The sequence below is a fragment of the Thunnus thynnus genome, chromosome 5, assembly GCF_963924715.1.
Source record: "Thunnus thynnus chromosome 5, fThuThy2.1, whole genome shotgun sequence".
NCBI lineage: Eukaryota > Metazoa > Chordata > Actinopteri > Scombriformes > Scombridae > Thunnus > Thunnus thynnus.
Genome location: NC_089521.1, coordinates 18,697,757 through 18,712,495, shown reverse-complemented (window position 1 = coordinate 18,712,495; position 14,739 = coordinate 18,697,757). Strand labels below are relative to the sequence as shown.

General features: G+C 39.3%; 1 protein-coding gene across 3 annotated transcripts in view; it reads right to left on the bottom strand.

Annotated features, from left to right (window-relative positions):
• scaper (S-phase cyclin A-associated protein in the ER) overlaps positions 1-14,739 on the bottom strand; it is a 58,351-nt gene that overhangs the window by 20,878 nt on the left and 22,734 nt on the right. For all 3 annotated transcript variants that reach the window (XM_067589760.1, XM_067589762.1, XM_067589761.1), the window contains 3 exons: positions 11,637-11,702; positions 10,892-11,018; positions 3,705-3,820 (listed from right to left, as the gene is read on the bottom strand). In XM_067589760.1, the coding sequence (XP_067445861.1) occupies positions 3,705-3,820; positions 10,892-11,018; positions 11,637-11,702 (309 nt within the window). The remainder of the gene's footprint in view (positions 1-3,704; positions 3,821-10,891; positions 11,019-11,636; positions 11,703-14,739) is intronic.

Sequence of the window (14,739 nt, the reverse complement as noted above, 5' to 3'; positions counted from 1 at the left end):
TAAACCTTTAAAATAATTTTTTGCAGGCCAAATATCGTAGGCCAGCATCTCTGTTCTTTTCATCATTTGGTTTGTCAAAGCATAAGTTGTGTATAGGCAGATACTGTACTGCTGAGACAATTACAAGCAGTACATACAGTAAGTCTTTCTTCCTCTCCTCTCTCCAGTGACCCCTATTGGAAGACAGAAGGACAATCCATTTATTACCTGCACTGTGTAGCTATCCATTATTGTATTAAAAATAATTCTTGTCATCTTTGACCTTGGTTTTGGATTGTACTGATCATTTGCAGTTTTCCAAAACACAAACAGGTACAAAAACAGGCATGCACCCCCACAACTGAAGCAAAAACAATAATTGGTCACTATCTTTATTTGTCCCTTACTAGTGAAACAGTTATAAGCGACTACAGCTACATTATAGTGATGATATATGCTACGGGTATGATGGGTAAGATTCTACAATCCTTTAAAGCTTCTATTTAATGTTTAATGTTCGCTTACTTCATGTCCACCAAGCACAACTGGTGCTTCACACAGTACAACACCACATATATTAAAGTCACTTTAATAATAAACCTGAAACAATTAGTTGATAAATTGATCAAAATTAACCTGCAACTATTTTGATAATGCTGGACCCACTCCCACATGGGAATGGGTTTTCTTAGTCTCCTACCACAGTGACTGGAATATCTTTTGGTTATGAACTGTTACTTTGCACAAAATAACAATGTGAAGATGTCAATTTGGATTATGAGAAATCGACACATCTTATAGATCAAATGGTTAGTTGATTAATCAAGAAAAATAATCGGCACATTTATCAATAGTGAAAATAACAATTAATTGCTCTACTTAACAGTAAGATGCAGATATAATTAATATATATCATATAGTAAAATTAATATAGTAAAAAACACTTTGTTAATGAAAAACTACATGCTAACATTTGGGATGTTGTTGTACATTTTGTGAGATATCATCTCTCTGGCTGAAGTTAATGTCAGTGGCTGCATAAGCCCTGATCTAGACATTCCAGTGACCACAGGGTTACACTAGGACATTAGCAGAGCCTCGTAGAAGAATTAGCTCATTAATGTAACGGTAACAAGATGGAATCAGTCTCCCTGGGGAGAGATATGGCAGGACCATCTCTGCAGCTGCCTTTTTTTGTAAATCACTCTGTTTATCTGGTAGGAGGAGGTGATCAATACAGCAGCATCACTGTAAACAGATAATGTAGCGCACTCTGGGCCTAGCGTCTGTATAGCAGCCCATTAGGCCACACAGCCATCCAGATGACGGATAGTGATAAGTAGACAGCCGGGCTGCGTCCTTGTGTTGCGTCTCTTCACAAGCTTCTGACTGCACTGACCTGACTGAGCTAAATCACAAGGTCGAAATGTGAGCTCTCCTGCATTTAATATGGTTTTCAAAACAGAAAAAATGACTCAGTAAGATTTGTTTGTGTATAACTGTCCCTGCATGTGGATTAATAAAAGTGTTTTGTCTGTATACACAGTTGGTGCTTTTATAATACGTGTATTAAGGTACACTTACAAGCTACAAATCAAGCTATTTCAATCTACACCACAGAACATATTGTATATATGTGGTCAGGGTGAATGTCTCCATTGGGCTGGATTGATTGTGTTCATCAGGGGCTTATCTCCGGTTCAGCTCTCTGCTAACAGCTGGCAAAGCTCTCAAGGGTCCAGCAGTGATAGCAGCACAGGACTAACTGACAGGCAAGCTGAAGAACGCAGGAATCAAGCACGATTCTGAAAATATCCTGCAAGGCCTCGGACATACTGAAGCGTGTCTGAGTGACTGCTGTTAATCTCATGCTGGTGTTAAACTCTTTGCAGAGTAACCTGTTTAGCAATGGGAAAGGTTTGGTTATGAAAGAAGAGCTAATTCAAGACCATTTATTTATCATAATTCATAACTCACCCCACACATTGACTGGACCGGTACACAGAAGATAAAAACACATAGGCCTAATCCTCACCTCCTGTTTCTGTACTACAGTATATCAAGAAGATGTCTTAAAAGCCAAGGCGGTATTGTGTGTGTATATAAACTACCACATCATCATGCACGTAAGTGCAAAAAATACTCAGTAAACAAACGCTGTGTACAAGAAGACAGTGTCTCCATTTAAGTTAATAACATTTCATTCAATTCAGAAGTCTGCTTGAAATTCCCACAGATTACAATGATTGAGGGAGAGAGAGTACAAAAAAAAAAAAAAAAAAAATCAATATACATGTGATGCCCTTTAAAAGCCTTATAAATATAAGAAGCATTTGTCCATTAGCAGAGATTCAGAGACCAGTAAATGCTAATGAATGGGAGAGCAAGGCCATTCTAGTCCATTACAGAGTCCCACTAGTGAGTATGGCAGCCTCTCTGAGGTTATCTACTGGCAGGCAAAGCGAACGCCAGACTCACAACTCAAAAATACTCTGCACTCTAAATGATAGATGGAGCACATGTGCTTTTTGTGTTTCGAGAGAGAAGAATGAACACAAATTGATTACTGAAATGGAAATGCTCTCTGTTTCTAGAAGCGGCAGCGCTGTTACTCATTAATACATTTTGAGAGTATTTATTGAGATGAAGCAACTATAAACAGTGATAAAGTAGGTTAGTTGAGATTAGCTCACTCACTTTATGCAATTGCAAGAAATCACAAATAGGAAATAAAGAAGTATGTTGTCAGTGAGGTCAGTGAAAGGATACAGTCAAAGAGAAGTCATTGGTAAGACAAAATGTAACAGCTGTTTGAGGCCTTGCGAATATAGAACAGAGTCCACATTAAACAATATGGATGACGCAGTTATTTCTGTCTTTCAGGTTTGCAAAAGAAATGCTGTTTTGTGAGAACCAGAAATGCAAAAATGAACACTGTTAACATTTAACACTTCCGCTAACATTTATACCTATACAAAATGCTTCCCAAGTAGTTGTACACGACCAACAAGGAATTCAGCTCTCATCCTAAGTGAGATTTATGGGGAGCATGAAAAGCTGCTTACATTTTCGCCAGAGATTGAAGTATACTACAAGTTATATAAATGCTGTAGCCGCTTTCTGTCTTTGATTTTATATACTATTCATAGAATAATAAAAACATGTGAAATACAGTACGGAGTCGATCTTTCTTTCGACCAGTAAATACACCACTAATGCCTGTCCATATGAGTTTTCATAATGTATAGGAGTACAGCCTTGGCAGTAACCAAGAAGAGATAAACATTAAACATAATAAACATAACATTAGATAAACACTGTGGACAGATTTTTATCAAAACAGAAGATGTAACTATTCATAGACTTCAGCCCAGAGGGAATTTCCACCAATGCAGAAATTCACTCCAGACCTGTTCCCACCCTGACACTGAACCACCTAGTCAACAAGATCACTCACTGGTCCCAACAACAACAACAACAACAACAACAACAACAACAGGTTTATGCAGGTCTGATCCTTCTAGTTTCAAACAGTCTGTTCAGCATTTCAGAAATCCAATTCTACCAATCATAAGCTAAAGAGACAGCTCACCCTGCTGGTTTGAAACAGAAACTTGAATTGAGGCATGACTGTAAACTGAGGAGCATAGCAACTGATTATTTATATTTTATCACATGTTAAATCACAGAAATATGTAACATTTCAATTTGGTGACGCCACTCACTTGAGAGGAATACGAGGGACTGCGGTGGGTGTGGAGGCAGCAGCGACGACCTGCAGAATTTGTTCCAGAGCCGACAGGCCGCCGCCCACTTGGAAGGCCACTTGGTCTGCATTGTTCTGTTGAGGCAAGGACAGAGAGAGAGAGAGAGAGTCAGAGAAACAGAGAGGTACAGTCAGGGGACAATGAGCCACAGGCTGGACAGAGGATTACATGGCTCTCACCAGAGAGGGAACCTCTCTTTCTCCTACAGGGGCGAGGGATTGAAATCTGAAACAAAGTGATCCCTAAAGTATTCCTGTTTAATCTCAAAAGTGCACAACCCGACTCTGCCCCACAACAGTCAAGTTTCAGTAGAAGGCAAATGCTCTGCAGGCTCCAGTTAGCACCAGGGTGGTCTCAACGATGACCAGTCTAAGAGAAATTGAGAAAAATGCCACTAGGCCAAACAAAGAACAAGGCAATTAAAATAACTTTAAAATGAGGACAATTATTCTGATAGGATATGATAAATAAAACCATAATCTGACTTAAACTGAGCAACATTGCATCAAATCTGTTGGAGGAAGAAAGGTGACGCACTTACATTACTTCACCTGTTGTGTCAGCATTTACAGGGATCCATGTAATTCTGTTTAGACATCTTTCTTTAACCTTTAACACTATCCAACCCCAGTACAAGCTCCTCTCTTATTTATAGTCACTGTAGATCAGAAAATTTTGTGCTGATAGCAGAGTTTTCTTAAAACAGTGTGTTTAACTAAATGGTGCCTTCTCAAAATGGTGCTTTGCTTCAGCTGGCTCTGTTTAAATTTCCCTTTATTTTCTCTACTTCTTTTTGTGAAGAAAAAAAAAATTAAAGGCTCTAAAACCAACAACACGCAAATAATAATTTTAAAAAGGTTACAAACCACATTGCAATTCAATAAAATAAATCAGTGGACAATTATAAATACCAGGACTGTTGACAACTAGACATACAAAATGTAAGATGCAGTACAATTCCTCCCATGTAAAAAAAAAAAGTGCTAAAATTGATTTATGTGTATACGTAGGTTTGATACAAGTATTTTTTCATTAATCCGTATACATGAATGAAAGCCAGCTGGAAATACCCGATAACAGAAGCGCAACTCACTCAGATGACATTCGACGAGGACGGTTTTAACTTCCTCCACTGAGTAAGAACTTAAATGGACTAAACTGCCAAACGTTTCCATACAATGATGTAATCTAAACAACATCCAGTCAGCAGTAAGCTTGGGTGCGCAACTGTGGTTCACTGTGGATATTGGCAGGACTCCTTTGAGGTGACATAAAACGTTAAATCACCTAATTTTATAATACAATTTTTTAACATTATCTTAATGCGAATTTAAAGTTTTTTTCTTACTTGTAGTTCTTAAGTTGTGTTTTTGTTGTTCATTTTTCTCAGTCAACTTACAATATAAAAAGTAAATACAGATAAACTAACTAAATACATCAATCCGGTGCATTAGAATTATAAACACATGTAAATAGTTAGTTCCTGCCCTCCAGTGATGACAAGAGAGAAGAGTTAGAGTAATTGGCAGTGGGTCAAATGCTGTTGCTACAGTATCTTATAAATCAACAAGTACAAAGCCAGGAGCGAGCGCTGCTATCAGGCATGTTTGTGCCTGGGTCGACAGGGAGGAAAGGAGCTGGAGGGGAGCTGCTGATGAAGGGCCGTCTTCACACGACTGCAGAGGGCCGTGTTACACTGCAGGTCACTCCTCCACCTAATGAGGTTACAGGCTCCTCACTGCTGTGACAGCACTAAAATCCAGCCACTTCACAGCGCTTTTGTTCTGTAGATGGGAAGTTGCCAACAAGCCTGAACACATTGAGAGAGAAGCGCTTTACCAAATTACAGATAAGCTCTTCATCTGTCATTCATGCCTGCCGCTGAGGTAACTGCTCCTCGATTCTGAGGAAGACGCACTGAACAATCGTTTAGGGTTTGTAACAAAAACATTACCAACACAGCAATGACTTTGGATTCAAGATGATGAGAAATGTCTTAGCAGTGTTTTAAAAAAAACACCTCCTTATGACTTCCTCTCTGTAAGTTGCTTGCAGTTTCCATGCCTAATCAATTGGGTCTCAGTCACTGAGCTTCGCTTAACCCTTCTCTTAACCCTCCCATCAACACACCTACCTAAAAGCTTCTAGCCTAAATGAAAAAAGGCAGCTCTTTCATAGCAGCTTATCAAATGGTATTAAAGGGGGTAACTGGGACCTGCCCAGTCCTGGCTGTCTCCTGTGAAAACCAGACAAGAGTTGCTTGGTTAGTCAGTGTTTTTTCTGCTCTGCTGACAGATTTATCTGTTGTGATGATGGAACAATGCGGGTGAAGAGGATTAAGTTCAAACTACCTGAGATACTATCTTTAGGTGGTCTATGCATGCAATGGCCCACGGAAAACAAAAAGGCACCAGAGTTTTACTGTGAAGATTCAATTACACAGAAAACAAACTGATAGAAAATTAAGTCTTGTCTTGCCTGATAACAGCTCTGCAGTCAGTGAATGTTGTTCTTAGTGCAGTTTGCTTTATAAGCAAATGGAACAAGCATCTGGCGATGATATATCTTTTCTACAAACCTAACCACAGAAGGGCAACAGAATCATGTTTGTATGTAATTACAGTGACAGTGTATGTACACAGTAAGCTAAATTTGCATACAAACTAAAAAAGGATGAAAACAATGTTTTTGTCTCAAAGGATTAGCAGGGATTTGCAAATTATGTTGTAAGAGACAGTTACAGTAAAGATCCTCCACCCAGTGTACTTAGAGGGATACTCTAACACTCCAATATACACTTGTTTGCAGTCTTACCTAAAGTTAGACTAGAAGATTAGTTATCATTTTCTTCAAAGATTGGAAGCAGTGGGAAATGATTAGATGGACCAAATGACTGCATGCAGCATCTCAAAAAGTCCTCATAGTAAGGTCGACAGGTTTGTACACTGTTGTAGTTATGAACAAAACTCATGAGACTCTTGGATGTAGAAGTAACTGGCTCCTTAATTACATATATGTAAGTAATATAGTTTTGGAGTTGTTAGCATATTTTTAGCATATTTGGCGTGGTTCTGTCTGTCTGTTAGTTGATTGGTCAGTATGTCCTCCACTTTGGTCCTGACTGAAATATCTCAACAACTACTGGATTGATATACATGAAATGTTGTATTGACAGACATTCATGTTCCCCAGAGGATGAAGCCAACGGACTTTGTCTAGAACCTGACTTTTCCTCTAGCGCCATCAAAGGTTTGACATTTGTGGTTCTGAGTGAAATGTCTCATCGACTGTTAATTAGGAAATGTTAGCTTGCTAACACTCTAACCTAAGAGGCCGACAATTGTAAACATTTTAGCTGCTAAACATCAGCACGTTAGCATTTAGGTCAAAGCACTGCTATGCCCAAATACAGCCTCTTAGAGCCACTAGCTTAGCTTCAGACTTTTTTTTTTTTTTTCGCTTTTAGTGGGTCATTGCAGAGATTTTACAGTGTCGCTTTACTACTTACAAGGAGTACTATATGTAACCTATATATTTCTTTATTTCTTTATTAAAAAGAAGTACCCTTTTAATGTAGACTAACTGTTCCAGACCTACCTCTGTAGTGAAAGCACAGAGATGAATTTCATATTGTGGTTATGGGTAAGACAACAATTAAATACATTTCCCAAAATGTAAAAAGTTCCTTCAGGTTTTAATCTGTTGGTGGCTGGTTACACACCAACAGAAGCTACAACAATAAGACAGTAACAAGAGTACCTAATTTATCTTTTAAAAAAAGGAGAGGCACCACCAAAGGCTGAACATTAAGACACAAGTGAGATGGATGGCTCCTGAATTATACAAAAAGGGGAATCTTATCCAATTATTGTCCAGGGTGACCATTGTTACACCAGCTGATGGGGAAGGCCGCAGCAGCTGGTAATTCCTGCAACAGTGTCCGCAGACCAGCAGATCAGCCAGATTGCACTTTGCAGTCTCCTCCCAACAGACGCTTTAATTACAGCAGGAGAGGAGGGCACAGCCTCAGTTGTTTGGCTCCACCAACAGATGGACAACAACTGGCAGTTCATTATGGACTGGCTTCAACTTTGATCTGTACCTTCAAGTCATAAGTTCAGTCCGACACACATAAAAACCTAACAGTGAGAGGAGTGTGACAGATCACCCTCTCCTCACACGGATTTCTTCATTATACAGCCTTATAGAAAAGCCAGAGAGTGGTAAACAAAACTCTGTGGGCCAAGTCAACTGTAAACCACAACAAGGTTGTTGGAGTAAACATTGTGAGGCCGTGTATAAACTTGTGTGTTTACAAGAGATAATAGCATATGATTTAGTAGGCTGTGAGAACGCAGGGCCTACAGGGAAATGGAGAATTTTACAAACTGTGTTTATTCTATAAAATGAGCTAAGATTAATCAAAGGCCAGTGTGGCGCAAAATCAAACCTGCCGCAGAAACCACAAACAGCCTCTAGTTGTAACTAACACACCAAGTAGCTTAAAACCATTTCACTCCCTATTGGTCTTGTGGCAAGGAAACGAAAAGGAGGCTGTTTGGAAACAAACTAGTCTATATTGAGAGAATACAATAACACCAGTTTTGTAACTAATGACTGTTTTCATTTTCCATTAAAGTATCAGTTGTTTTTTTTTTTAATTAATCAACCAATTATTCACCAACAAAATGTCAATATCAATGTCAAATGTCAATGTCTTAATTAGTGTACCAGCTATAACTTCCAAATGTTTGGTAGTTTTATCTGTTGAAAGACTTCAATGACCAATCATTTATGAAAACTGATTAATAGTTTAATCCCGTCAGTTTGCAAAATTTAAAAAATTACTAAAAACTAAAGCTGAATAATGCAGCTTTAAAATAATATTAGGACCAATGCCTTTGAAAAGCTTTGTTGATGGTCAAACACTTAAAACAAACAAGGAAAAAGAACATATTATTGATGCACATCCACTATATCAGTTTTTGTAACCCTTTACGCTGTAAACAAATATTTAAAACCAAGAAGTAACGTATTATTTTGCTCATAAAGATTGAAAAATTCTTCACAGAACTAAATAGTACACCGCCCACTTTTGCTGTCTTTGCTTGACAAAGTTCTGACACTGCTGATCTGGGCTGTATCTGTCAGTCTGCTGGAGGCTCAAGCAAGAAACCTTGTTATCCTGCCACCCTGCCCCTCTCCTACCCCCGTGTCCCCAGATACAACTCCAACCAGTCCCACTGGTCGGCTCTGACAGCTGACAATGAAAATGTAAATACAGTCTGCAGTTTTCGGTTCTCAGAGCTCCATGCTCCTGACAGTTCCTTACCTGTCATACACGTTGCTCTTTTCTAGACAGGCTTTAATTGAAAGCAGTAGTAAACACTTTGGGCAATATATAAATATGAGAGCTTAATAATAAAGCAAAGTCTACAACAAAAAGAAAAGAGCAGCAGAAAATTACTCTTCTCAATCACACAGAAAAAAAAAAAATCAGGTTTGACACAGAATAAACAATTAGAGGCCACAGAGGGAGAAACAGACTGGGGTCAGAGACTATACGCGGCCTCGAGAGCAGGGGAGGAGTGAGGGGGGGTGGGACCCAAACAGCAGTGCAGGAGGGGAGTGTCGGGTGTTGTCTAAGGAATTAGCAGAGAAAGTGGAGACTGAATCAGATATGAGAGAGAAAAACAAATCTCTAGGTGAGTCAATGACATGAGAGATGCTTGTTAGGTCAAATAATCTAAACGGTCCCGACTTGAAGTGACTCAGGGGCCAGACAGCCATGCTGACGGAGACTCTATTTATTTGACTTTGTCCAGGGATTAGAGAGGAAAGTGTTCCCCAGGCTGCCTCATTTGCCAATCACGCTTCTACACAGCTTTGGGGTGGATGTTTCTGTAAGAAGCTAGTGGAGTAGGACTTGACAAAACAGTTTAAAAATGTGTTTTTAAACTGAGGTGAGAGACAAAGCCAAAACACCCCAGCAGATCCTTGATTTGCCTCTTTGCCGATGACACCGCCATTGAATAGAGCACATCTCTTGTGGCCCACTGACCTCTGACCTCCTATTGGGAGTATGTGGAGCTGAGGGGAGGAGCCCTCATGTAGTGACAGCTTGTGAGCTACTCAAATCACACTGGTCTCCTCCTCTCTCCTTACAGGACGCCGTGCCACCCACCGCAGCCACCTCTTTCTTTGCCTCTCTGGGGAAATTCGTTAATAGCCTCTCCAGCCGTCCCCCTTGTCACTGATGGGACACCATAATCTCTCTATCCTCACGCCCACAGACACGCACAGTGGGATGTTATGATGGTGCGAACCACAACTTGGCAGGAAATTTATGCCTCATTACAGGAAGTGGGCTGTATATTCTCCTTATCATAAACATGGTGGCAGGTGTTTTAATTGCTCCTCTCAGTCTCAAATTGATGTGAGTTTTACTGTAAAAAAAAAAAAAAAAAAAAAAAAGCCATGCAACAAAACCTCTGGGACAGATGTTTCAAATCAACTAAAGTTATAAATGTCTGCAGTTATATCTGACAATTATATATATTTACACAACTGCAAAGAAGTGCAAGAAAAAAGCTAACACTGAAAAAAAATGTCTTTGTTCAATAACGTCTTGTGCATTAATGGCATTTCAACTGGAAATCCAATTTACCATTGTCTAAACCAGTGACATCTGAGTTGTGTGAAACAATGCCTGCTCTCGTGCTAGGAAGCTCCTCTATTGGTACCATGTGCACAATAAAAACACAGTTAATCTGGTCTTCATTAACCAATAACCACAGGCAAGTGGCTTTGGAGTAAGCGATACTCTACATTGGGTGGGTGAGACAGAGGGAGCTTCAGCCAAACACAACTCATCACTGACGAGACATGCCAAAGGGCTGGCATGACCTGTGAGCTGCAGCAGACTTCAGTAGAGTGCCGAGCAACGCAGGACACACTCTGCAGAGCAGCGGAGGACCTGATGTTGTAACAGGCAACTTCCAACCAGTTTTCTACATTAAAAAGTAGTATGGGTAGAGGTGCATAAAAACCATTTGGTCCTTAATATACAGCCAAAATGTTAAAATATATATCACTACATAAAGAATAGATGTAAATCATTCAATCATACTGTTTGCTGTATCTACCTGTTTCTCTAAAATGCGAGAGATCTCTCCCAAGGTTCTGTCCAGACCAGACACTTTGTTGTTGGCCCACTGGCCGCTGTCTTGGCCTTGCAGCTGCTTCAACAGGTCCTTCACCAGGCGCTGTAACCTAAACATACAAGAGCCAAGAGTTATTATAAATCTGTTTAAACACCAGTTCATTAAATGACAGAAAATTAAATAATGATTCATATTTAAGTCAGTTTTTAGACTTGTTGATCCTATTTTTTTTTTTTAAATGATAGTAAATTTAATATCTTTGGGTTTTGTTCTGCTGGTCAGACAAAACTAACAATTTGAATAGAGCCAAAACATTAAATTGGTTAATTGAGAGATTTTGAAAATTGGCAACAATTTTGATAATCGATTCTTCATTCAAGCTTTTTTTTTTTTTTTATAAATGGAAAAATGCCAAAAGAAAAAATAAATAAATAAAAAAAAAAATCACTTTCATTGCAAATATGGGTTAGTTCTCTTAGTCTTCAATGAAAGGATATAGATTATCGTTGGGTTTTGGACTGTTGTTTGGGCAAAACAAGCAATTTAAAGACATCACCTTGGGCTCTAGCAAAATGTGATTGGCATCAATTCTGAAAAAAGTGTTAGTTGCGTCCCTAAAACTGAGTATATCAACTTGTGTCTTGGGAAATCTTGATGAGTATTTTTAAGACATTAAAAATGAAGAAAAAAGTAAAACTCCTACTTATAAAAAAAGGAAAACACTTACTTGGCCTTGTATGGGGAGTCAGGGACCTGGGTCTTTGCTTCAATTGACGTCTCATATTCCTTTGCCCTGCAGAGGGAGGAGAAGGAAAAAAAAAAGTCTTTGAATCCCTGGCAAAAAAAGTGTTTGGCCTGTCAGTAAAGAACATAACAGAAGGAAGTGTGAAGAGAAAGAAAAAGTTCAAGCTGAGTCTGTTTATTTGGCCTGTCAGCCATTCACCAAGTAACTTGGCTTAAAATAATCAGACACTCACTCTGTAAGGACGAATGTTTTGGTGCTATCGACTCATATCACCAAGACTTAATTCTACCTTTAAAGGTGCAGTGTGTAGGATTTATCAGCATCTAGTGGTAAGGTTGCACATTGCAACCAAATTAACCACCTCTCATCTCCTCTCACCCTCCCCTTCCAGGTGTATAGGAGAACCTACGGTGGTCGCAAAAATTACGGAAAAAAAAAAAAAAAAAAAGCGAAACGCCCTCTCTAGAGCCAGAGTTTGGTTTATCCATTCTGGGCTACTGTAACATGGCGGTGCAGGATAGCAGGCTCTGTGGAAGAGGATCTGCTCCCTATATACATATAAAGGGCTCATTCTAAGGTAACAAAAACACAACAATTCTTATTTTCAGGTGATAATACACTGATGAAAACATATTTATGAATATTATATTCCATCTCTGCCAAGTCTGTTCCGCTAGATGCCACTAAATTCTACACACCGCACCTTTAAATCCCTTCAAATCAAATTTAACAAGAGAGGCTCAAATTCTATATTTCAAGAATTGTCAAATAAACAATAAATGTGGGTTACCAGTAACACAACCAGTGTTGTGAAAGTGTGACCTCCCAGAAGGTCACTGTCATTAGGGGACTGGTATCTATGTGGCATTAATCCAATAGCCAAACTGTCCGTGTGTGTGTGTGTGTGTGTGTGTGTGTGTGTGTGTGTGTGTGTGTGTGTGTGTGTGTGTGTGTGTGTGTCACAGAGAGATTCTATCTGTCAATCAGGAGTTCCCAGACATGATAAGTAACTATTGATCAGAGTTAGACAGAGTGCCTTCCGGTTACCCATCTCTATGTTAATAGGATCAAACACTTCCTGGAGGTCGACAGGTGGACTTGACCAGCTGACAAGACCTGGACCAACCAAAACCCAAATCGAGCATTCACAATCTCTTGTATAAGAGGGAAGTCATCTGACAGTAACTGATAACTTGCTAGCTAGCCTGAAGGACAGTGTGGTGCAAAAAACCTTCCTACTGCCCACCCAGAGTATATATTATAGCATTCAAAAAGATATTGTACTACTGTATTAATTCCATAGTTTTAAATGTTAACTCACTTTCTGCATACCTGTAACTAGTGCGAATTTATTTCAAAGACTACTATGAAAAATACAACCTTGTCTTATCAAATAAACAAACAAAAGTTTTATGAGATAAGCCATATTACTATCAGGAAAAACACCTGTTCAGAGAAAAACATTACAGAAAAATGCCATAAGAGTGTACCTACAGCATTAAATATCAACCGGACAAGTTGTGAGATAGATATAGTAATTTTCCATGCCCTGTGAGCAGAACAAATGGGTGACACAGACTTGCTTTCAGAGGGGCCTGATCTATACCTGCCCTGTTTCTCATTTGTGATATTACAATATTAATCTCTGACAGGTTTATACGTATCCAGGTTAAACAGGGAGCCATTGCTGAGCAATTTATTACTGTCAGAATCAGGCTGCAGCCCAAGTTAAACTGGCTTCATATCAGTGATTGGCAATAACATAGAAAGCACAAATCTACAGTGCGAATCTATTTTAGCAGTTCAAAGCACAACAGATTCTGTTTCTTTTACAGACACACAAAAGTTCACTTCTCTCCAATGTCCCTAAAAAACACACTGATTATGATACACACAACACAGGCCTAAAAAAGAAAGTCAACCATCATTTCAGTGGCAATGAAGAGGAGTATAACCCACAAATGTAAAACATTATACTTATTATATATCAACACACCACATCTTAAAGCCCATTTAGCTTATAAGTGTTTATATTCATATACAAGCAGGACAGATTGCCCTAAGCTATGGCAGCAGACTGGGTGAAATGAGTGAGGGTCATGCTTACCACCTCAGACTGTACTCCATACCCTATACAGGAGTGTCTTTGTATACACACCACCATCTTAGGTACACACACACACACAGGCCACTCTGTTCCTTGCTGAGCGAACCTCAAGCAACCAGCTACAGGCAAGCGGCTCCTACAAGAGCATGAGCGAAGTCTTTAGTTTCAAAGTTCAGAACCCATCCTGACACTAACTGACAGGCTACTTACATGAAATGTTAATAGCATATTTTTCTTCCCAATACACTTGTTATTAGAGAAGTTAGCCAAGCCGCAAAAATAACATGTGGGTTAAAATGTGTGTGCACTGCTTTATGACAGAACAGGGCTGCATGTTGGCCTAGCAAAAAGTCTAGTGAGAAGCACTCACGTTTTACGGACACCATACGGTGCTCCAATAAAACGGTTCATTTCCACCCGGTGGTGAAGCGGCTCACCTTTATGTTTACTGGGGCTCTGCGTTATTTATGACCTTTGAAAGCCTGCTGCCTTTGAGTGCTACTCTCAGCAGGGCTGGTGATGGAGTGACAGTGAACAGAGACAGATCATGTTGTCACTTTCTCAGTACCGCTGAGCCTCACGAAGCCAAAAACAGCAGCACCGAGGAGAATAAAGCACTGTAGCAGAACGGCTCATGTGTTTCAGCTTGTAGCTGCCTCTTATTCCCCTTCTGACCAACACAATAAGATTGCTGATTGAGATTCAAGAAAATGCAGTGTTCATGAAAGTGATCTAATAAACTGAGAGAGGAGAGCCAAAGAGTGGAGACTCATTCATACTCACAATCTCATGTTGATGATAAGAGCTTTGAGGCTCTTTTAGGATCATTAAAGCGTCCTACACTCAAATAAGCTTTACAAATTTTAATTCATGACTTTATAGGTCTTTTAAATACACAAACTAATTATAACTTATCATAGTAATTATTACTACTTACCACTAAAAAAGTATTATTACTCCAGTAGCAGATTTAATGTC